Source organism: Gossypium raimondii, chromosome 5 (genome assembly GCF_025698545.1).
Source record: "Gossypium raimondii isolate GPD5lz chromosome 5, ASM2569854v1, whole genome shotgun sequence".
Classification (NCBI taxonomy): Eukaryota; Viridiplantae; Streptophyta; class Magnoliopsida; order Malvales; family Malvaceae; genus Gossypium; species Gossypium raimondii.
In genome coordinates, this window is record NC_068569.1 from 21,954,558 (window position 1) to 21,979,677 (window position 25,120).

General features: G+C 32.5%; 3 protein-coding genes across 3 annotated transcripts; all 3 read left to right on the forward strand.

Moving 5' to 3' along the window:
- The first annotated feature begins 10,151 nt into the window (after positions 1–10,151).
- LOC105769933 (uncharacterized) lies at positions 10,152–12,562 on the forward strand. The gene is made up of 2 exons (XM_012590911.2): positions 10,152–10,325; positions 12,126–12,562. The coding sequence occupies exons 1-2, from the start codon at positions 10,250–10,252 to the stop codon at positions 12,341–12,343; spliced, it is 294 nt and encodes a 97-aa protein (XP_012446365.1). The 5' UTR covers positions 10,152–10,249; the 3' UTR covers positions 12,344–12,562.
- A 4,134-nt stretch (positions 12,563–16,696) lies between these two features.
- On the forward strand, positions 16,697–19,351 carry LOC105769934 (uncharacterized). The gene is made up of 2 exons (XM_012590912.2): positions 16,697–16,925; positions 18,930–19,351. The coding sequence occupies exons 1-2, from the start codon at positions 16,850–16,852 to the stop codon at positions 19,145–19,147; spliced, it is 294 nt and encodes a 97-aa protein (XP_012446366.1). The 5' UTR covers positions 16,697–16,849; the 3' UTR covers positions 19,148–19,351.
- Positions 19,352–22,414: 3,063 nt separating this feature from the next.
- On the forward strand, positions 22,415–24,781 carry LOC105767556 (exocyst complex component SEC15A). Its single transcript, XM_012587122.2, has one exon. The coding sequence runs from the start codon at positions 22,415–22,417 to the stop codon at positions 24,779–24,781; it is 2,367 nt and encodes a 788-aa protein (XP_012442576.1).
- Positions 24,782–25,120: the final 339 nt, after the last annotated feature.

A 25,120-nucleotide genomic window follows, 5' to 3' on the forward strand; every position in this document is an offset into this window, starting at 1 on the left:
ATTGAGGTATATTTAAATAATATCCATAGTCGTTACAAATTATATGAATGGTTACCACTTAGAATTTTAAAAAATTTACAAGGACGTTAACATATAAGGGTATCGAAGTTCTACTAATCATTACCCTAGTTCCAATTGGGCTAGGAAAACTTGGTGGCACAAGACATACTATGGAATTCGATATCCATAAGGGTCAAGGTACCTGTAAAAAATAACTATTGCGGGAATAAACTTTTTTGTAAGCATATTTCAGTTAATTTTTTTTTTTGCATTATTGAAATTTAAAAAAAATCTAGTTATAACTTATATTTTCTCTTTAATTTGAATTATTATAATGAATTATACCAATATAAGAGGAATCGAGACACAATACAATATGTAGACACAAAATTTATTTATATGACAAATATGAGCTAATCCAAAAGAGGCAGGGTCATAAACTCCCTTGGCTAAAATGGCACACTTCATTTTTTGTTCTGTAAAAAATAGAATGTCGGTAATGAAAATATATATCGCAAAGAAAAGAGAAAGAAAAAATTAAAGAACACATAGATTTTTACGTGGAAACCCTTTCAGGAAAAAAACCATGGGCAGAGGAGAAAAAAATTCACTATGTCGAATTTGAATAATTACAAGAGGAGTAGACTATATCTATTTATAAGCTTGTAAAATCATATTCTAATAAGAGTAGCAAGATTGAATGTAACAACCCAATTTTCAGTGGTGTCGGAAACAATGGTTTGAGACCACTAAATTCGACAAGTGAGCTCGTAAATTTTATTATACAGTGTTTATGAGTCGATTGTGAATTTAGGAAGGCTTAAAGGTGTTCATGGGTCCGGCCCGACGGCCCGCCCGAAATATAGGAGGGTTTAGGTAAAAATATAGGCCCGAAATATGGGCTTGGGCAAAAAAATGAGGCCCGTTTAGAAAACGGGCCTGGCCTCGAGCACCACTTTTTTGGTCCGGCCCGGCCCGAATATAATAAATATATATTTTTTATTTTTAAAATAATTTTTTAATTTTCTAAAAATTTTTTGGTGTTTATTTAAAAAATGGCCCGGGCCGGGCCCGGGCTTAGGAATTTCCCCCGGGCCAGGCCTGGACAAAATTTCAGGCCCATATTTCAGGCCGAGCCTGGGCCTAGGACTCGGGCCGAAATTTTTTTATGGGCCCGGCCCATGAACACCTCTAGGAAGGCTTATGAATTAGTGAATTATGCTTTAGAAATATTTGTTAGATTAATTGGTTTTGAAAATGAGGTATCGAGACCTAGATTTTATAAACCAAGCTGTAAATACTTTTATAAATATTTATGGAGTGTCATTAAGGTAGTATTAAAGTTTCGTTAGAAAATTTTAACGTTTCAATAGTTAATTAACTAAAAGTGACTTAATTAAAAAAAGGTGCAAAACTAGCTAATTAAAAAAACAGTTATTAAATGACTTAATTAATGAACAAATGAGGACTTAAGAAGAAATTATGCCTAAAATAAAGGCATGAGGCTGCATAAGCAAAAAAGAAAACAAAAATCATGTGATTAAAGGACAAAATTGTAAATTTTATGAAATTAACTTAAATAAATTGAATTCTAAACTTTTCTAGGCTATTCTTCTTCTAATTTTCAGTCCAAAAACACCATTGAATGTCCTCTAAGCTGGTTTTTCATATTTTTGCATCATACCAAGAGCTCATAAATCAACGAAAAGAAAAGAAAAAAATTAGTTGAGTAGTCTCTAAACTACTACCAATTTTACAATCCAACCCAGATAAGTTCATATGGTTAAACTTTCATGATTATTTGTTAATTTAGGAATGATATAATATATTTATTCATATTTTGTTGTTGAAATTAAGATTATTGTAAAAGTATAAAAATTGAATTGAATGTTTAAAACGAGTAGAATGCAGGATTGAGTATGATCGTTCCGTGACAAAGAATGAATTGGCGGATAAGACCATGGTTGGACCATGGCAATGTTTAAATGTAAGACCAAAGCTAGGCTATGACATTTTAATGAAAATACCATCATTGGGTTATGGCACATTGAACGTAAGACCATGGTTGGACCATAGCAGTATAGATACACGTATAAGACCATAGCTGGGCTATGGCATTCTGATGATAAGACCACAACTGGGTTGTGGCACTACAAATGTAAGACCATGGCAGGGCCATAGCAATGCATGTGTAAGACCATAGTTGGACTATGGCACAAAAAGAACGATGTACTCATATCCGTATGCCGTTCTTCGATTTAGTAAGAAATGGTAAGAGACTTATGTGATTGAATTGAAAGATTTATAGATTATTATTGATATTGATATGAAGGAAGAGTGTTTATTGATTATATTGTATTTGACAGGGAAAAATGTATGATTTATTTACAACTTAATTTATTATAATATATTAAGTTCGATAAGATCAATATTTAACCTATTAAACTTACTAAGCTTCATTAAGCTTACTCGTGTTATTTAATTATCTTGTAGATTAACATTTAGTCGGAAGATCAAATCAACACATCAAGTTACACTATCTAGTTTATTCCGATAGTTTTTGCAATGTAAATTTTGGTTTAAATGGCATGAATAGAGTTGGTTTGGCAATGAAATAGTTTGAATTGTGGTTGTGAATATTAAATGTTTGTATGCATATAATTAGTAGTAGAATTTGATAAATTAATGAAATGAGTTAAGTATGTATGTATAAGTAAATGAAATATTTGTGATGTTATGTCATGTTGAGAACATGTTTTACCTTGTATTGATTGCTTGGTTGGGATATATTGGTGTATGTTAATGTTGAGTGCAGGTTAATGTCAAAATGGGTGAGAAAAAGTGACATTAAAATGGTCTATTTTCGTCTACACGGGCAAAGACGCGGGCCTGTGTCCCCTGCTTCTAAGAAAATTTTTAAAATTTTGGGAAAAATTCCCTAAGTACCCGGTTTAGTCTCGATTCACTTTTAAGGTGAATATTGGGCCTCGAAGGTCCATCTAAGGGACAATATGAGTGTTATATGATTGATTCTTAATATGTGTAACAAAGGTTAGAAAATGTCCGTATTTAATTCGTAAAGTTTGATAATGCTCTGTAACCTTGTTCCAGTAACGGATAAGGGTTAGGGTTGTTACATTGAAACACCTTATTTTAATCAATATCAAATTGATGGAGTTTAATAAGGTTTAAAAAACCTTATTCTAAAATAAAATAAAAGAAGTGTAGTTCTATATGGATCTTACTTTTATTTTATTTTACCACTGTATTTTATTTAAATAAGGATTCAGGTCACTCAATTCTAACAATCTCCACATTGACACTAATTCTCAATGAACAAGTTCTTCACCGCGAACTCTCAATGAACTGTAACACCCCTAACCCGTATCTATCGCCGAATTACGGTTATGAGGCATTACCTACCACAACATAGTCTAACACAGTCATTTATTACAATTCATGTCTACTAATCATATCTCATATACAAACCATACTTCTTTTCCTTGCAAACCAATTTCACAATACATATCATTCTCTAAAATTTAACCAAGTCATAACCATTCTACTATTCAAATTTCAAACCAAATAACATATATCGAATCATATTACATTATAACAAAACACATTCACCAACTAAATAATTACTTAAGCCGAATCTTATAACCAAACAATATCATACATATATACCTCAAAACAGACTTCCCAAAAGAGCTTATAACACAACCGAATATACATAATAATTAGAATCTCTAATAAGCCATTTCGCATGGCAACTTATATGCAATTCAAAATTAGCCATAGTCTATACATGTCATATGTCATAATATCAAGCTTTCAATGTAACACCCCTTACCCGTATTCGACACCGAAATAGGGTACGAGGCATTACTAGAACACATACACTTGTAAAGTATTGAACCGAGTTATAAATTTTCATTTAAATTAAAACTTTTAAATTATTAACATGCTTTTATAATTCTTCACAATATATCCTCAAAATATTATATTCATAATAAATAGGGCCTATGAGACTCGATACATAGTCATGCAATTCAATGCTTCATTTCTTTTTATTCAATTCACAAATTCTCATGCTCACAATTCAAAACCTATCATTAGCAATTTCCATTTAATTCATGTACAATTCAATATTAGTAAGTTCAATACTAATACGTATTTACCATTTAACTCTACGTTTATCGATTATACCATTCATTAACACATTTATGAAATTCTCAATTTTGCAATGAAAATATCACTTTAGCTTAAATAACAACATCAATTAAACTCATCATCCCCTTTTTCGTCATTTTTCACTTAAAATATGAACTTACTATTTCATTATCTTTCCACACTCGTTTCCTATGTATATCACACAAGAAATAAACATATCATTCAACCATAGTTGCAAGCTAATGCATTTAAACATAATTCTTTTTTGGAATTAACCACGTGATAAACCATTTCACTAGAGATTACAAAATTTAAACCTTACCACCCCTATCATGATCACAAGCATATTTCCATTTCGGCACTTACCATCTCAATGCATAACTTATAAGTTTAACGTGGCATAATCCAACCACAACTTGGCCAAAGCCTAAGCATGTAGACCAAATATGTTAACCAAATAAACATATAGCATAAGCATTATAAGCATAGATGAGCACAACATTTGTTCATGTATCAAACATGCCAACATGTGTTAATTCATAAACCATTCATGACATTACCTCAAGCCATATCATATTCCAAATATATCATACACACATACTATGAAACTGTATTTTCCCACATGAGCTTAAACCATGACCAATCATGCGCAAATATAAGCAGCATTTCTATTTCATCGTTTATCAATCCTAGTGACCATATGACCAATTATACACAAATCATTCATATATTTTCCAATTTTCCTCCTCCTCCTCTCCATTCCACATCATTAATGTGTATAACACACTTAAACAATATTATCCATACTTTCACTATTTTCCTGTATGTAAATTCAAACTATCTGTCTAAGTCAGAGTAACTAATTTATTTATATCTCGAGCTACTGAGCTCCAAATTAAGATCCGTTAATTTTCCCCGAAACTAGACTCACATATCTTCTTACCATAAAATTTTTAAATTTTTTTTCTTAGCCAATAAGTGCATTTTATTCTTTAAAGTTCCCCTATTTCACTGCTCGATAGTTCTGACCTTTCTTCACTAAAAATTAATTATTTCATAGTACAGAATTCGGATAATGTTCTCGTTTGTTTCTTTTGAAAATAAACTCATTCAGGATTCTAACCATATAAATTTTATCTCATAATTATTTTTGTACAATTTTTAATTATTTTACAAAGTTAAAAAAGGGGATTTCGAAATCATTCTAGCCATGTCTCACTAAAATTCAAATATCTCATAATATAAAACTCTTTTGCTTGCTCTGTCTCTTTTGTGTGAAAATAGGCTCATTCAACTTTAATTTTTATATTATTCAGTCTCTAATCAAATTTACACCATTTTTGGTGATTTTTCAAAGTCACAAAACTGTTGCTGTCTAAACTGTTCTGTTGCTAAATGTACTATTTCATAATTTCACTTTTTCTCACTTTTTTCTTTACTGATCAAAGTCAATTTCTCATATTTCTTGATTTATAATAATACATTTAACTTATTTAACACTCACATTATTCAATTTAGTCCAAAAATCACACTTTAGAAAAATTACATTTTTGCCCTTAAAGTTTCACAAAATTACGATTTTACCCCTAGGCTCGTAAAATAATTTTTATTCAATTTTCTTGCATTTTAGGCCTAGACGAACCATTTTCATAACTATAGCAGTCCACAATTCTCACTTATTCACACACTTGTGACATATTTTATAACTTTTACAAATTAATCTTTTTAGGCATTTTCATCGAAAATCACTTAGTAAAAGACGTTCATCACACTCCAAACATTCATATTCTTCCATAAAACATAAAAATACATTCATATCATTCATGGGTAAATTTTTAAGCACAAACCTTAGATCAAAATAATGATAAAAATAGGTAAATCTTGTTACGAGGATTTCAAAAACGTAAAAATCATTAAAAACGGGGCTAGAACAGACTTACAATCGAGCTTGGAAGCTTGAAAAACCCTAGCCATGGTTTATACATGCAATTTTCGGCCTAGGGGTTGAAGATGGACAAAAATTGAATTTTAATTTTGTTTTTAATTCACTTTAATAACTAAATGACCAAAATGCCCTTACTGAAAAACTTTGCCATGTCCATTTTTGTCCACCAACTTAACCAATGGTCTAATTACCATATAAGGACATCCAATTTAAAATTTCATAACAATTGGACACCTCTAACATGTAGATCTCAACTTTTGCACTTTTACAATTTAGTCCTTTTGACTAAATTGAGTGTCCAAACATCGAAATTTTCGAACGAAATTTTCACGAAATCATTTTGTGAAATCGTAGACCATAAAAATATAATAAAAATAAATTTTATCCTCATCAGATTTTTGGTCCCAAAACCACTGTTTCGACTAGGCCCAAAATCGAGTTGTTATATTCAAAATACCGAAATGGGTAATAATAGTGTGACGATAATCCTTGACGATCCCCGAGCTCGAGATAGCTTTATATATCTATAAAAAAATGGAAGGATCCACAAAGTAAGCTTTGGAAGCTTAGTAAGCCATAAGCAAATAAATCATCTCAATGATATTTATAATTCAATTCAACTAAGTAGAATTCAAATAAATCTCAAACACATATACATTTAACTAACTCATATAAATTCATATTATCACATTAAGTACTAAACTTACCTTAATATTTCATGAACGTATAACTTCACACATACTTGAACCATTTAGCTCAAATTCACATTCGGAATTGTTAAGAACATGCGGAAATCATATAAAGCTCGTACAATGCCAAATCCCGGATATGGTCTTACATGTTAACGCATATCGATGCCACTGTCCCAGACAGGGTCTTATACGAATCATATACGATGCTAATGTCCCAGACATGGTCTTACACGTTTTCTCACTTTGATGGCAATGTCCCTAACATGGTCTTACACGAAATCACACCTTTAATTTCCTAATATCATGACATCAAGATCCAATATATTTACTAAGGTTTATTCGGAGCTTTCGACTTTGTAATTATTTCAATTCATGCACGAAACCAGTCATCCAATGCTCAAATCAATTCAGCAATATATATCCATATACAAATCAAATTCGGCAATGTATATCTATATACAAATCAATTCGGCAATGTATATCCATATACAAATCAAATTCAGCAATGTATAAACATATACAAATCAAATTCGGCAATGTATATCTATATACAAATCAAATTCAACAATGTATATCTATATACAAATCAATTCGACAATGTATATCCATATACAAATCAAATTCGACAATGTATAACCATATAAAAATCAAATTAGGCAATGTATATCTATATAAAAATCAATTCTAAGAATGTATATCTATAAACAATTCAAATTCGGCAATGTATACCTATAAACAAATCAAATTCGGCAATGTATATCTTTATACAAATCAATTCGGCAATGTATAAAACATATACATTTATTTACTTATAAACTTACCTCGTACTCGGAATTGACGAATTAGATTGATTACTCGATAATTTTGCCCTTCCCCCGATCTAATTCTAGATTCCTCTTTTCTTGATCTATATGTATTCAAAATTAACTCATATAATCATATAATCATTCAATTCAGTCCAAAAACACATATTTAAGCCAATTTGCACTTTGGCCCTAAACTTTCACATTTCTTACAATTTAGTCCATATTTCACAAATACACAAAATTCATAAAATTCAACAAGACTCATGCTTGAACGAATTACCATAGTGCCTCTAGCAGCCCATATTTCACATTTATTCACACATTTAACCCTTCATTTTTATCTTTTCACAATTTAATCCCTAATTTGCACTTTCATAACAAAAAATCACTTTATAAAATATGAAAATCTAACATCAAATGTTCATATTTCACCATTAAACATCAAAGAGCACATAATATCATAAATGACAACTATCGAAATCTTTAACAGTTTTGAAATCGAAGACATGGGCTAGCTAGTACTAGTTGCAACGATCACAGAAACATAGAAATAATTAAAAACCGAGTAAAAATGCACTTACATGCACTAGAAATGTTGGCCGAATGCTTCAAGCCCTAACTATGGCTTCCTAACCTTCAAATTTCGGTAGTGTTTAGCTTTTGGGAAGATGATACTTTAATTTTACTTATTTTAATTTTAAGTTATTTGTTTATTTACTAATTTAACCTTAACATATAACCTTTATAATTTCATTTTAATGGCCACAAAAGTCCACTAGTAATTTATATGGTCTAATTGTGACATAAAAACCTCAACCATTTAATCACATTGTCATTTGATGCCTTTAACTAATAGAACTCAAGTTTTGCACTTTACGTGATTTAGTCCTTTTTATCGAATTAAGCATGCAAACGATAAAATTTCTTAACGAAATTTTCATATGACTCTACTAACATGCTGTAAACATTAAAATAATAATAAAATTAATATTTTAACTTTGAATTTGTGGTCTCGAAACCACTATTCTGATTTGACCCAAAACGGGTTGTTGCATGAACAAGTTCTCCACCTCTTTTATAAAACCCCTTAAGGGTTTAACTTCAACAACGAACACCAACCAAGTCTAAGCAATGCTCAAACTTGGTTATAGGAAGTGACTTAGTCATCATATCTGCAAGATTTTCATGAGTACTAATTTTGCTCACAATAATATCACCACGAGCAATAATATCACGAACAAAATGATACTGAATATCAATGTGTTTTGTTCTCTCATGAAACATTTGATCTTTTATAAGAAAGATGACACACTGACTGTCACAAAACACTGTACTGATTTGAAGGTCTTCACTGAGTTTACTAAAGAATCCCTTCAACCAAATAACTTCTTTACAGGCCTCAGTAATCGCCATGTACTCAGCTTCAGTGGTAGACAAAGTGACTGTAGTTTGCAAAGTGGCTTTCCAACTGATTGCACAACCTCCGATCAATAGGTTCAGACCTGACTCGAAAAATAGGCATTAAATTTTTCCTTGACCCACCAGTATTAAAACATTTTATTTTACTTTTTATATAAAAATTTTTAAAAAAAATATAATACATCAAAAACACTAAAAACATTGAAAATAAATTAAAAAAACATAATAGTGAGATGACAGCAAAATAGTGGAAAACAATAGCAAAACAATAGGTTTTTTTTTTTTGCAAAGTCGAGTCGAGTTGGGACGAAGCCCAAAAAACCTTACCTGAGGCTCGACCTGTTTTCTTAACGAGCATTTTTTTTGCCAAAGCCTATTTTCGGGCCTATATTTTTGCCCAAACCCTCTAAGTAGGCCTTCGTGACCTAACGTATGGACAAGTCTAATGAAAATCATGTTTCGGCTTTCTCTTTATTCATCTCTCCATTTTTTTCTTTCCTCCTCCCTTATCGTTTCCTTTTCCAAACATGTTGTCTCTCGAGCTTACACGTAGGATCAATGTCCACCAGGGGCGGATCCAAGGGGGCTGGTAGGGGTTTCGGTCTTTCTTAAAATGGTAAAATTTTTATTTATGGCCCTTTATATTTTATAAAATTTAAATTTGTAATAATAAAATTGCACTTTAGCCCCCAAAATGATAAAAAATTAATTTAATATTTTAAAAATTACAAAGATATAGACTATTAAAATGATAAAATTATATTTTCACTATCATAAAAATATATAATTTAATTCCGAATTTGTAAAAGAATTTATAACTTCCCCGTGGTGTCCACCTTAAACAAAACAAAAGGTTACAATTAAACTCGTACATATCTAAAAAAGTTCATGGCATGCCATTGGACACATGCAATTCGCGATATGCTTAACAAAAAGCCCAAATATTCGGCTATAAATAACACGGACTTAACCCAATAACAAAAGAATGGTTTAAGAGTTTCAAGAACCATTTCTCCCCCCCCCCCCAACACAAGTAAATTAGTCTTAAGAGTTTAAAGCCCAGTCCACTAAACGCAATCACACGTGTGAATTATAGATTATTTAGACAGTCCGTCGGAAGCCTTCGGTAGTAGAATTGGAAGAAAAAGAAGCCACCGCTTTGTGGAAACAGCAGCTGTCGATTGAGGGTTTTCTTTGGTGGAAAAAGCAAAGCCATGGCGTTGAACGGTGGTCTTAGATCGGCTTCGAAGTTTCTGACTTCGTCCTCTCAATCACTTCTCCACAAGTCTGGTCAGTGACCCATTAGCGATTTTTTCTCTTGTATTTAACTTTGGTTTGGTAGCTGAGAAAATACGGAAAAGAATGGAAGATGAGCATCTAGGTGCTAGGAATTCTTTTTTTATTAGCTGAAATCGAGGGTTCATAACTGTTTATGTAGATCTGCTTAATTGGTACTTGTGATTTTTTTCCCTGTTTATTCGTTTGTTGCTGATTTATGTTTGTGGAGGTTCTTGATTGGATTAAAATATCATATGATTTTGACATGGCTAATCTCTCTACATATAGATTTGCCCTTATCTGTATATATGCTTTTCAGGGATTGAGTATTGGGTAGATTGATTAACTTTTGAATACCCATGTTTTACGTAGCGAATAAACGAAATTTATGTTACGAGGGTCAAAGTTCTATAATTTTTTAAAGGTACTCTTTCTGAAAAGGAAAACCTATGGGAGTTATTGAATAGGTTTAGACATGGATCGTGAATTGCTTTATGGTTATAGTATGTCGATTTCTAGGGGTCCTTAAGCATCATTTGCTTATACATTTTGTTCCTAGAACCTCAATGACTGCTATATGATTTTTGTATCAATTGCAATGACCTTGTTATCTTATTTTATATGGAATGCAATTCCGATGTGAATAAGGTTGTTGACTTGACGTTTTCATGGTGACATTTCTAGTAAACTGCACTTGAATCAAATTTTTTATGCTTTTGTTTTTGGTTTGATATCCTAATGGATTGTGTTGGTTATTGAGGAGTCCTCCATTTGTGTGGGCTATTGATGTTACCATAGTACCCTAAACCTTTGAAAGTTAACTTTTTTTTTTTGGCTAACTCCTTGATCTGATTACAGTGACCACTGGCTGTTTTCAGCACAGCAAAAGAAATGTAGAACATACTCGTACATGATATTTGTTTTGACTCTGATATTTAGATGCATTACCCTTTTCCAATTTGTTTTAAGTGTTTCATATTTAGACTCAATAATATATAATTTCAAGGCTGTTTTTGTTTGGTATAGCTTTTACTATAGGCTTATAGGAAGAATTGTACAGATGTCCTTACACCACTTTTGGGTAACTTGGAAATAGTGTTCTGTATCTACTCTCACATGTCTTGAAGTATATTGGTCTTGTAATTTATAATCGTGTTCTTTTATCCTGTTTGTTCCGTTGATGGGGATTTAGGTGTGCTATTCATTTACAAACATTTGTAGTAGTATGTGCATGCTAAATATGCTGTTGAGGATTTATAGGAGCAACAATAAAAGTGGAATTTGTTTCAAAAAGATGAAAAATGAAGGAGTGAGCAAAAGATATAGTAGATGACCAGATAACCCATGTTCACTAATCATTTAGGGGTTTTAAGCTTTCTTTTAGCTTACTTGTTCCTAACTGGAAGGAGAACAAGGAATTTCCCCTTGATCATTGTATTCTGCAAAACTGAACGATCCACCAATTTTTCCCAGTTTAAATTGTTAACTTAGTTGATCTCTCCCAAATGCTCTGGCTTTGACAGTGATTCAGAATGAACTGCCATGACTTGTGGTTGGAAGGTCTCCTGATTAGGAGTGGAGCACGATTCCATTGATTCTGGAGTATAATTTGGGTTCGAATGAGAATTTTAAAAGATCCTATACATGGATGTTAATATTGCAAAATGGTTGTGTTTGTTTTTGCTTCTTGTCTTATTCCAGAAGCCTCAAATGTCAAAATAAACTTTTTAGGAATTTAGCCTTTGTCCTTTGTGGTAATTATATGTGTAAAACTCAAAAAATGAAGAGCTAAATCCGTTGTGGTTGTGGCAGGCAATAGAGGGTTTCATTCAACTGGAGTGAAGAGAATGGGGGGAGGGCATGGGCATGATGAACCGTATTACCTCCATGCTAAACATATGTACAACTTGGATAGGATGAAAAATCAGAAGCTGACAATGTCTCTTGGAGTTTTGACAGCCTTCAGCATTGGTGTGTTTGTTCCTATCTATGCTGTCATTTTCCAGCAGAAAAAGACTGCATCTGGTTGATTTTTATTTTGTATGCTTGCCTTCATGGCATGGTCTAGCTGCCTGCAATAATGGAAGCAACTGCCTTTGTGAATTGTTATCTTCGGCTTTTTGAACTGATGCAGTTGGATGATTATGATGATACTTGCAGGATTTTAGGATTTCTTTTGACAAACACCTGTTGGTAATTATGGGAATTGATTATTTGATAATAATAAAAACATTATATTTGGATTTGCATGGGAAGGTAAGGTAAGGTAATTTCTTTTGTCTATACCACAATATTGAAGTTATCCCAAGCGAAAATTCTAATTTTTTAAAAGGAAAAGTAAGCAATGTGATTTTGATGTTGTGGAGGGTAAATCCATCGTCTGCAAAATGAAATGAAATAGTGTTCTGGCCAGTACGGGTGGTACCGAAACGATACCAGCTACCTAGGTGAAAACACCAAAGTCTGAACTTACTTGGACAGTAGAGGAGAAGCTACCAATGTTAATTCACAAGCATTGAATGCAATATTCTTTGCTGTGGATTGGCAAGAATTCAAAAGGATATCCAAGTCTACTGCTACTAAGTAGAATTAGGATATTCTCGAGATTGCCTATGATGGTACAAATACTGTAAAGTAATCCAAGATGCAAGTGTTGACAACCAAGTTTAAGGGCTTCGGTATGCAAGAAAATGAAACTATTGGTGAACTCTAAGTAAAGTTGTGTGACCTATCCAATCAAGCATTTGCCCGTGAAAATGAGTACGAGCCTTGAAAATGAGTACTCGAACCACAAGCTAGTGAGGAAGGTGCCTAGATCTTTGCCTGAGAGATTAGCGATAAAAGTCACTGTTATTGATAATATGAGAATAGATAAGCTTATTGGATCTCTATAGACTATCAAGGTCAAATTGGATCTCTATAGACTTTCAAGGTCAAATTGGATAAGTAAAGAAGTAGATCTAAAGGCGATAAGAGCATTGCCTTACAAGTGACAGGAGCAGTTCCAACTGAAGGTATCACTATTATCAAAGAATTGTAAGAGTAGATAGCATTGCTGACTCAAAATTTTTACAAGGCTTTTAAAAAGCAACCCAGTAAGAACAAGAAGTTTGAGGCTATCAGGAACTTTCCCAAAAACAAAAACAAAGATGTGGTAAAGAATCTACCAAGGAGTAGAAGAAGGGCATTCAATGTGATGATTCTAGCCATATATAAGCTGAGTGTACTAACAGTATAAAGAAGAAGAAATCCCTATGTGTTACCTAGAGAAATGAGGATTCTTCAAGTGCCTCGTATTTAGATAATAATCATGTGAGTAATTATGTAGCCTTCACTACAAAAATCAATACCCTTGTCTCAACTGAGTCTAATACAGATGATGATTCGATTTGAGAATCTAGTGTTAAGTTTCTGTAAACCTACAAGATAATGTTGGAGAAATAAGAGCAAGTGTGCGATGTCAATGCCAAGTTGGAGGAGGAGAACTCTTGTCTAAAGGAAGGAAACCAAAAGCTGATCAAGCAAATGGAGGTAAAAAGCTCTCTTCCAGATGATAAAAATGCTACCCTTGAGGCTATTTAAAAGGGTCTTACATCAACTCAATTGATGCTCGAAAAGTTCAATACAGGTAGTGAGAAATTGAATGAAATCCTTGTAGCCGAAAGAACAAGCCTTGGGAAAAGAGGTCTAGGATATATTAAGAAGAAGGGAAAGGCTAAGGCTTGGAGTCCAACAATCTTTGTCAAAGCCACAAACAACACCAGTTGTGGTGAATGTTCAAATAGGTCTGTTTTAATACATGTTAAAAACAAGGTGAATTCCAAGCACATGATTATTCGTAATTATTGTGGATGCCCAAGCACATTAGGCAAATTTGCTTTAAGATGTTACATGATTTGAGATGAAAGCAAGCAGTGGCAGGACTAGTGCCAACTGCTCCAACATTGCTTGGGGTTAGAGGTGAATTTGTCTCAGTTGTTATCATTCTGCATATTGCAACAAGTTTGGTTGCTAGAGTGTAATTAGGAATTCTCATTACTAAAAACCATTCCATTGAAAGGTTTGTCAATAATGCTACATTTTCTAGTGTTATTGTAGCTTTGTCACATAGGAAATGACAACTATAGGTTTTGAGTCTCCATTACTCAAATAAAGCATAAACGAATGTTAACATAAAAATAAAATTCTCAATTTGACTAACATGATAGAAACCAATATCTCTTAAGTAAGAAATTGTTTTTGTTGTTAGGCATTATATTTTTGCATTATTGTGACACTCGTCCACTAAAGATTCTTCTGATCTCAATAAGAAAGTAGTCACTATGATATGTTTCAAAATCCAAATATAAAAAAAATTGAGTTTATTTTTGGTGAGAAAATAAATAAATGAGATGTTTTTATAGGTTTTCGAGTTAAGGGTTTTGATAAGACTTTGACACCTATAGGTGGTAAGGTCAATTTAAATTTTAATATTTTATCACTTGCAAAAAGTCATTTACAAATTAGGATTTATATTTTTAAATATTTTATTATAATCTCGACACCTATGGATATCAAAGTTGATTTAAATAATATCCGCAATCGTTACAAAATATATGAATGATTACAATTTATAGTTTTAAAATTTTTACAAAGCCCTTTACACCTATGGATGTTGAAGTCCTACTAACCATTACCCTGATTCCAATTAGGCTAGGAAAACATGGTGGTGCAAGACATATAACGAAATTTAACTTCTTCGTAAACATATGTTAGTAATTTTAAAGCATTATTGAAATAAAAAAATACTAATTATAACATATATATTTTCTAAAACTGAATTATTATGATGAATTATACAAATATAAGAGGAATTGAGGCACAATACAATAAGAAGATACAGAATTTCTCCAAACTAGATTAGTATGACAAATATTGGTGAATTCAAAGGAGGCAAGGGCCCTTAAACTACGTAGGTTGTAATGGTGCGATTCATTTTTCGTTCTCTAAGGAAATTAAAAAAATCATTTTAGATTTTAGATTTTTTAGTATAATATTTTTAGTTTTGGATCTCGATAATTTTTATTTTTATTTTGACTTTTAATTTTTTTTTTCTCATTTCACCATTAATGACAAAACTATGAAAGCTGCACAACCCATACTCCACACAAATTATTCACACTCCCCCCAGATAATACAATATAACTCATCCATTCCACAAAATAACCTACATTTCCATCAAAGCAAAGATAAATTTTTTTAAAAAAATATTGAACATAAAAAGAGAGCACAATTTACCTTTGATAAGTGTTGCAACAATACAATTCACTGGCAAAACAAGAGCAAAGAAACTTTAGATTTATTATAGAGTTATAGTAAAATATATATTAATCCAACCCAGAAAACTAACATGTATCAACAAGATTCAAACCCAATTGAATCCTTCATAATTTCCTTAAACTTAAGCTTCCTTGATAAACTAAGTGAAACTAGATTATGCAATTCTTTTGTGAGCTGTAGTTAAAATTATTTTTCTTTCTTTCGATTCACCTTTTCATTCTCAATTAGAAATTACTCTTCAAAATAGAGATTAATTCAAACCAAAGCTAAAAAACATATAGTTTGATACGAAGATGAGACATTGAGAAAAAAACTATCAACTATAATTTGTAGGGTTATATAAGGGTGATCAATAATATGATCCAAACTCGCCGATTGATATGCATACATTATATACAGGGGCGAAGTTAAGGGTTAGTAGGGGCTTCGACTCTTTTTAAAATGGAAAATTTTCTATTTGTGCTATTTTATAATCGATGAAATTTAAATTAGTAATGGTAAAATTACACTTTGACCCTTTAAAAATGATAAAAAAATTGATTTAATCCTTTAAAAATTATAAAGATATAAACTATTAAAATTGTGAAATTACATTTTTCTATATAACAAATATACAATTTAATTCCAGCCCCTCCAATTTTTTTGGCAAAATCCGATTTGATTCAAAAATTCGATAAGAAATTCAAAATTTTAATTAAATTGTTTGAGTTATTCGATTTGCTCGGATAAACTCGAATAAAAATTAAAATTGTTGGTTTAATTCGAATATGAATTACACAATTTAAATTATCTGAAAATTGAATAAGAAAAGATAAAACTATGTCGTTTTGATAAATGTTTACCTTTTCTAAAGTTAAAAGTCAAAACCATTAAATTAAAAAGCAATGCTACTTCGTTTTGATAAATATTTATCCATTAAGTTAAAAGAAAATTTATTATATTATTTACGCACTTAATAATCTTATACTTCGTCAACTAATTAAATAATTAATCTATATAAACACAATATTAAGTGTAAATAATTCCATTCCTTAAACTTTATTAGACTTAAGAGTTTAAAGCCCAGTCCACTCAACCCAAAGCTGTGAATTATAGATTCTTTATAGACAGTCGGCCGGCAGCCTTCGGTAGTAGAATTGGAAGAAAAAGAAGCCACCGCTTTGTGGAAACAGTAGCCGTCGATCGAGTTTTTTTTTTCGGGTGGAAAAAGAAAAGCTATGGCATTGAACGGTGGTCTTAGATCGGCTTCGAAGTTTCTGACTTCGTCCTCTCAATCTCTTATCCACAAGTCAGGTCAGTGACCCATTAGCGATTTTTTTTCTTGTATTTACCTTTTGTTTGGTAGCCGAGGAAATGCGGAAAGGAATGGAAGATGAGCATCTGGGTGCTTGGATTTCGTTTTTTTTATTAGCTGAAATCGACTTTTCATAACTGTTTATGTAGATCTGCGTAATTGGTATTGTAATTGTTTTTCCTTTTTTTTCGTCCGTTGCTGATTTATGTTTGTGGGTTCTTGATTGGATTAAAATATCATATGATTTTGACCTGACTAATTTTCACTATATATAGATTCGCCCTTATGCTTTTCAGGGATTAAGGATTGGGTAGTTTGATTAACTTTTGAATAACATTTAACGAATAAATGAATTTTTTTGTTACGAGGGTAAAAGTTCTATAATTGTATATAAGCACTCTTTCTGAAAAGAAAAACCTAAGGGAGTTATTGAATAGGTTGACATCGATTATGAATTGCGTTGTGTCATAGTATGCTGATTTCTACTGGTCTTTAATCAGCATTTGCTTATGCATTTTGTTTCAAGAACTTCTACGACTGCTATATGATTTTTTTATTAATTGCAATGACTTATTTTATGTGGAACGCAATTCCGAAGTGAATAACGTTGTTGACTTGACGTTTTCATGGTTACATCTCTAGTAAACTGAATTTGAATTTGTTTTTGGCTTGTAATCCTAATGGATTGTGTGGTTTAGAGAGGAGTCCTCCATTCGATGTTACTATATAAACTCCAGCCACTACCATAGTGCCCTAGCCTATGTTTACATTTGAAATTGGCTGATTTTGCAATTAGATGGCTACGAGGAAGTTTCTATTATTTTTACATGCTGAGATTTTGTTTAAATGATAGAAAAGTTCTTTCTATGTTTTCGAGTATATGAGATGCTTTCTTATTTTGTGTTTGTTTGACCTTTGTCTCTTGTGTTTTTATGTGCTCTACCTATGAAAGTTAACTTCCTTCGTTTTTCGGCAAACTCATTGATCTAATTATGGTGACCACAGGCTATTTTCAGCACTCTGGTTGAATATTTTGTGTTTCTTCCTCAGCAATAGAAATGTAGAACATACTTGTACATGATATTTGTTTGGACTCTATGATATTTACATGCTTTACCCTTTTCCAATTTGTTTTAAGTGTTTCATATTTAGACTCAATAACATATATTCTCATAAATAGAAATTTCAGGCTGTTTTTGCTTGATATAGCTTTTACAATAGGCTTATTGGAAGAAGTGTATGGATGGCCTAATACCATTTTTGGGTAACTTGGAAATAGTTTTTTGTATCTACTCGCACGTCTTGAAGTATATTGGTCTTGTAATTTAAAATCGTGTTCTTTTATCCTCGTTTTTTCCTTGATGGGGATTTAGGTGTGCTATACATTTACAAACATTTGTAGTAGTATGTGCACGTTAAATATGTTGGTGAGGGTTTATAGGAGCAACAATTAAAGTGGCATTTAAAAAAAAAAAGATGACAATGAAGTGAACGAAAGATCGAGTAGATGACCGAATAAGCCATGTTCACTAATTATTTAGGTGTTTTAGGCTTTCTTTTAGCTTACTTGTTCCTAATTGGAAGGAGAACGAGGTATTTCCCTTTGATCATTGTATTCTGCAAACCTGAACGATCCACTAATTTTTCCCATTTTAAATTGTTAACTTAGTTTACCTCTCCCAAATGCTCTGGCTTTGACAGTGATGCAGAATAAACTGCCAGGACTTGTGGGTGGAAGGTCTTCCGATTAGGAGTGGAACATAATTCCGTTGATTCTGGAGTATATTTTGGGTTTGGAGGAGAATTTTAAAAGATTTTATACTTGGATGATAATATTGCAAATTGGTTATGGGTATAAGTTGTGTTTATTTTTGCTTGTTGGCATATTCCAGAAGCCTCAAATATTGAAAGGAACTTTTTTAGGGATTTAGCCTTTGTGCTTTTGGGTAATTATATGTCTAAAACTAAAAAATGAAGAGCTATATCTGTTGTGCTTGTGGCAGGCAATAGAGGGTTTCATTCAACTGGAGTGAAGAGGATGGGAGGAGGGCATGGGCATGATGAACCATATTACCTCCATGCTAAGCATATGTACAACTTGGATAGGATGAAAAATCAGAAGCTGACAATGTCGCTTGGAGTTTTGACAGCCTTCAGCATTGGCGTGTTTGTTCCCATCTATGCTGTCATTTTCCAGCAGAAAAAGACTGCATCTGGTTGATTTTTTGTGCTTGCCTTCATGGCGGTATGGCTGCCTGCAATAATGGAAGCAACTGCCTTTGTGATCTTCAGCTTTTGAACCGATGTAGTTTGATGATTATGATGATACTTGCAGGATTTTAGTATTTCTGTTGGCAATCACCTGTTGTTAATTATGGGAATTGATTATTTGATAATAATAATAAACAATATATTTGATTTTGCATGGGAAGGGAAGGTAAGGGAATTGCTTTTAGGCTTAATGGTAAAAAATAAATAAATTCAGTTAAGCTCTCAAGAAAAATTAGTACTCAATTGAGCTCTTGTAGCTGAAAAATTAATCCAGTCCTCAATTAATGTAGACTAATGTTTGACCTAAAGAATAATGTTTAAGCACATGCATGGAATTACAAGGGTGCAGCGATATCCATCTTGTCATATTTGAGGTTATCTTACCCCCCTCATTGATGGGGTTGTGGATGGCAATTTCATGAAGCTCATGGGGAAATGAAAGATAACCCTTCAGGGTCTGCAGCTGGTGCTGTGATCAGAGATAGAAATGGTGCATGATTCGCTGAGCTAGGACGAAATGCAAGGTTTTGCACGGTGAGCTATGGGGTGTGTTCAATTCCTTGATGCTGACGTGGAATATGGGTCAGAGAGCGACCGTTAGGGTCAGGTTGATCATTTATAAAATTTTAAATTAATATTTAATAAAAATACACTTTGACATTTTCAAAATAATAATTTAATCTTTTACTAAAATGGTGAAATTGTGCATTCCAGAGTTATTCTACATAGGGAGATAACTTCAATTTTAAAATTCACAACAATGACCCATTTATATATTTTAAAATTAATAAAAAATTCAGAAATTCCAAATCAGTCTTTTTATTTGTAAAATTTGGATTTTTTAACACAACAATTCATTTATAAAATTTAAAATTTAATAAAAAATTCAGAAATTCCAAATCGATTTTAGAGATTTTAAATTATTTTATTTGTAAAATTTGGAGTTTTTTAATGATTTTTTGTTTTGTTTAGAAAATGTTTTGAATATTTTCAACATCCAAAAAAAAAATCTTTTTTTGTAATCTTTTCCGAAAAAATTGGACCTATTTTGTTAATTTTAAAATTTTTGAATTTTTCATAATTCTATATTTGTAGAGCTATTTTCTTTTTCTTTTTTTCGAAAATTTGGATATTTTAATCAAAATTTTAAAACTTCTAATATTTCCAAAGTTCTAGAATTTTTCTATATATTTATTTCAAAATTTAGAAATTTATATTATTTTATATTTTTTGAATATTTCAGAAACTATATATTTTTAAAAATATTTTATTACCTTAAAAATGTTTTTAGTTTACAAATTATGGAATGAAAAAATAATTAACTCGTTTGATCATCACTAATAAAATAAAAGATACCAAAAAATATTATAAACTAAATATATATACCCTCTATAAAATGGACATAGAAAGACACCAAAAACATATAATAAGCTAAAAGATACCGAAAAATAATAGAGCAAACTACACGGTAAGTCACTCTAAAATAGCATCGAACATTTAAATTTTTTTGTCAATTTAATTACTCAAGTTAAGATAATTACTTGAATTAGTTACTGCTTTTAAAATTTTCGTTAATCTATTAATAGATTGTTGACATGTCATTTATTTTACTTTTGGCTAAAGATGGTGATATCTTTATAATTAGTCAAAATTACTTTTTTTTCTTTTTAGTTATTTGCAACATATCAAAAGTTTTCTCTTTCTCTCTCTCTCTTTTCTTTTTTTGTTTGTTTCCTAGGAAAAATATCAAAGGAAAATGAGGATGGTTTAGGCTTGCTTGATTTCTTGGAAAATTGAATTCACAATATGAAATTGATTAACCCCATTGGAAACAACAATGCTAGAAACCACGATAAGAGAAACGATGATGAGAATGTCAAATTGAAGGTGAGAGTAGGGTCAGGTTATTTTAAAAGAGTCAAAACTATCACCATTTTTCTCTGTTATTTTTATCAGGAAACAAACAAGAAGAAAGAAAAAGAGAACTTACAAACTTTAGTTTTATGTTGCAAATAAACCCAAAAAAAGTGTTTTGGACTAATTACATAGAGATCACTAACTTTAGTTAAAAGTAAAAAAAAAAAGTCACGTTAGCAATTTGTTAATGAATTAGCGTAATTTTTAATGGCAGTGACCAATTCGAGTAGTTATTTTAATTACAGTAACTAAATTAACAAAAATAATAATAATAAAGTGACCAAAATAGGAACGATGCTATTTTATAGTGACTTCGTGTAGTTTACCTAAAAATAGAATAAACTAAATATACTAAAAATCTATAACATGCATATGTGTGTGGAAACCATAAATTTAAAATACGATACATTTTAAAATTAACATACAATAATTAATGAAACGTATGATTTGAAATTAATTAATCATAATAGCACGGTATTAAAATAAAAAAATAGATTAAATTACGGTTAAAATTGAATTTAAACATATAAATATATCATATTAACCATATTAAAAGCATTACACTTGTTTATCATGATGTTGCCATCAGTTGTGAGTTAGGGTCAAGCTGACTTGTGTCACTAACTCAATTAATAACATTATTTTTTATAATTAGTAGTAGGAAATGGGGTTACTTTAGATCGACCCAGACTCTCATGTTTACAAGATAATGTTTTTGTCATTGAGTTGATCAATTAACAGCACGAAAATAATAAATTATACATATTAAAATAAAAATATATAAAATATAATAAAATAAAATTTTGATTGAATAGCAAATTTAAAATAATACAGCTTTAAAAGTATCTAGTAATTGATGATGCATGGACTCTGTCGTCTCCGAAAACAGTGACAAACAAACGGAGATTCGAAAATAATTATGATTAAACCAAAAAACTAGAATAAAATAAACAATGAAAAACACACGCACGAACGATGATTATGATGATATCGCGAACTGATTTCAATTTTTTTTTTCATTTTAATCTGACCCTAAAAGAAAACATCTTTCCTTTGCAACCATCTGAGATCAGACATTCAGCTGCCTTGCTTTCAGGTACAATTAAGAATTCTTTTTTGGTCGTGTTATTTTTCCCTTACAAATGTGTTTCGTTGCATGTTGTTTTTGCTTATGTTGAGAAATTTCGAGTTCTTTTGTTTCTGTATGTTTTGAATCATATTGGGACCTCTATCAAGTCCTTTCCCGTTTTTTTTTTTTATTCTTGGATTGTTTGTATTCGTAGCGTTTGTTCATTGAACAATGGATGCGAAACCACCCAAGAGGAGGACAGCTATAGAGAATGGGGAGACAGGGGAAGACTTGGTGCTCGCAACTTTGATTGGAAATGGTGACGATTTAGGTCCCCTCGTTAGACATGCCTTTGAAATGGGGCGGCCGGAGCCGCTGGTTCAGCAACTGAAGCATCTCATGAAGAAGAAAGAAGTGGAGATCGAGGAGCTCTGCAAGACTCACTATGAGGAATTCATTCGTGCCGTGGATGAGCTCCGGGGCGTCTTGGTCGATGCGGAAGAGCTCAAAAGCGACCTCGCCAGCGATAATTTCAGGCTGCAAGAGGTAGGGAGTGCCTTGCTGCTCAAACTTGAAGAGCTTCTTGAATCTTATTCCATTAAGAAAAGTGTCACCGAGGCTATTAAAATGTCCAAGATTTGCATTGAAGTGTTGCAGCTTTGTGTTAAATGCAACACTCACCTTTCAGCAGGCCAGTTTTACCTTGCTTTAAAAGCTGTGGATTTGATCGAGAAGAACTACTTGAAGAACATCCCTGTGAATAAAATCAAGATTGTTATAGAAAAAGCCATTCCTATAATCAAAGCACATGTTGAGAAGAAAGTGACTACACATTTTAATGAGTGGCTGGTTCACATCAGGAGTTCTGCTAAGAATATTGGACAAACCGCAATAGGCCATGCCGCATCGGCTCGCCAGAGAGAGGAGGAAACACTCGAACGTCAGAGAAAAGCCGAGGAAATGAACATGTATGGGATGGAGTTTGTTTATACTTTAGATGAAGAAGTTTCCGAGGAATCTCCTTTGAAGTTTGATCTCACACCTCTTCATCGCTCGTATCACATCCATGCCTGCCTTGGACTCCAAGAGCAGTTTCGCGAATATTACTACAAGAATCGAATGTTGCAGCTCACTTCGGACTTGCAAATCTCTTCCTCGCAAGCATTTGTCGAATCGCATCATGTTTATCTCGCTCAAATTGCAGGTTACTTCATTGTGGAAGATAGGGTGTTAAGGACTTCTGGAGGTTTGTTGTCGGATGAACAAGTCGAGACAATGTGGGAAACAACTGTGGCTAAAGTGACATCAGTTTTGGAAACACAGTTTTCTCTAATGCGTTCTGCAACACACCTTCTCTTGGTGAAGGACTATATCACTCTTCTTGGGGCAGCTCTTACGCAGTATGGCTACAAGGTGGGTTCGATTCTCGAGGTATTAGACAAGAGCCGAGACAAATACCATGACCTTCTTCTCGAAGAGTGTCGCCAGCAGATTTCTAACATCTTTTCAAATGATACCTGTGAGCAGATGGTAATGAAGAAGGATGCAGACTATGAAAGTAATGTTCTGGCATTTCATCTTCAGGCTTCAGATATAATGCCGGCTTTTCCGTACATTGCCCCATTCTCCTCTATGGTGCCTGATTCATGTCGTGTTGTTCGATCATTCATCAAAGGCTCCGTCGATTACTTGTCTCATGGAGTGAATTGTAACTTTTATGATACAGTGAGGAAGTATTTAGACAAGCTCTTGATTGATATGCTTAATGAAGTTATCATTAATAAAGTTCATAGCACTGGCCTTGGTGAGTCTCAAGCCATGCAGATTGCTGCAAATATATCATACCTCGAAAGAGCTTGTGACTTTTTTGTACAACATGCGGCCCAACTGTGCGGGATTCCAGTTCGGGCGGTCGAGAGGCCTCGAGCCGGTTTGACAGCCCAGGCAATCTTAAAGACATCAAGAGATGAAGCTTATCTGGCTCTCCTGAATCTGGTACACAGTAAGTTGGAAGAGTTCATGGCACTCACAGAAAACATAAACTGGACATCAGAAGAGTTAGTCCAAAACAAAAACGACTATATGAATGAGGTGGTTTTTTACCTCGAGACACTGTTATCGAAAGCACAGCAAATCCTACCGCTGGATGCTTTATATAAGGTCGGGAGTGGCGCTCTCGAGCATATATCCAATTCCATAGTTGCAGCATTTCTCAGTGACAGCGTGAAGAGGTTCAACGCCAATGCGGTGATTGTAATCAACAACGATCTCAAGATGCTAGAGAATTTCGCGGACGAGAGGTTCGAAAGCACGGGGCTAAAGGAGGTATACAAGGATGGTAGTTTCCGTGGTTGCTTGATCGAAGCTCGACAGTTGATAAACCTATTGTCTAGCAGCCAGCCAGAGAATTTCATGAATCCTGTAATACGGCAGAAAAATTACAATGCCTTGGATTACAAGAAAGTGGGTATCATCTGTGATAAATTCAAGGATTCAGCTGATGGCATCTTTGGAAGCCTTTCTAGCAGAAATACTAAAACAAATTCACGCAAGAAATCCATGGACGTCCTCAAGAAAAGATTGAAAGACTTCAACTGACAAAAATTAGGATTTAAAATGATGTTTGCGTGCATTACAAGGGGAAGAAGCCCTTCCTATTTCTATTCTACCTTTTTATTTAAAATTGGGTTTCAAAATGTTGTTTGCGTACATTACAAGGCGGAGAAGCTCTTGCTATTTCTATTTCTATTTCATCCTTCGTTTTGAAGTATTATTATGTTATGCAGCATCAGAGGTTTTTTTTTTTTTTTGCAATCCAACATCAGACCTTATAAAATATTTAAATGTCTTTCATATAGTTTTTAACTTTATTTTTAATTATTTATACTCGAATTTAAAATATAATAATTTATCAAGTGTACTATTAAAGCCAAGCAT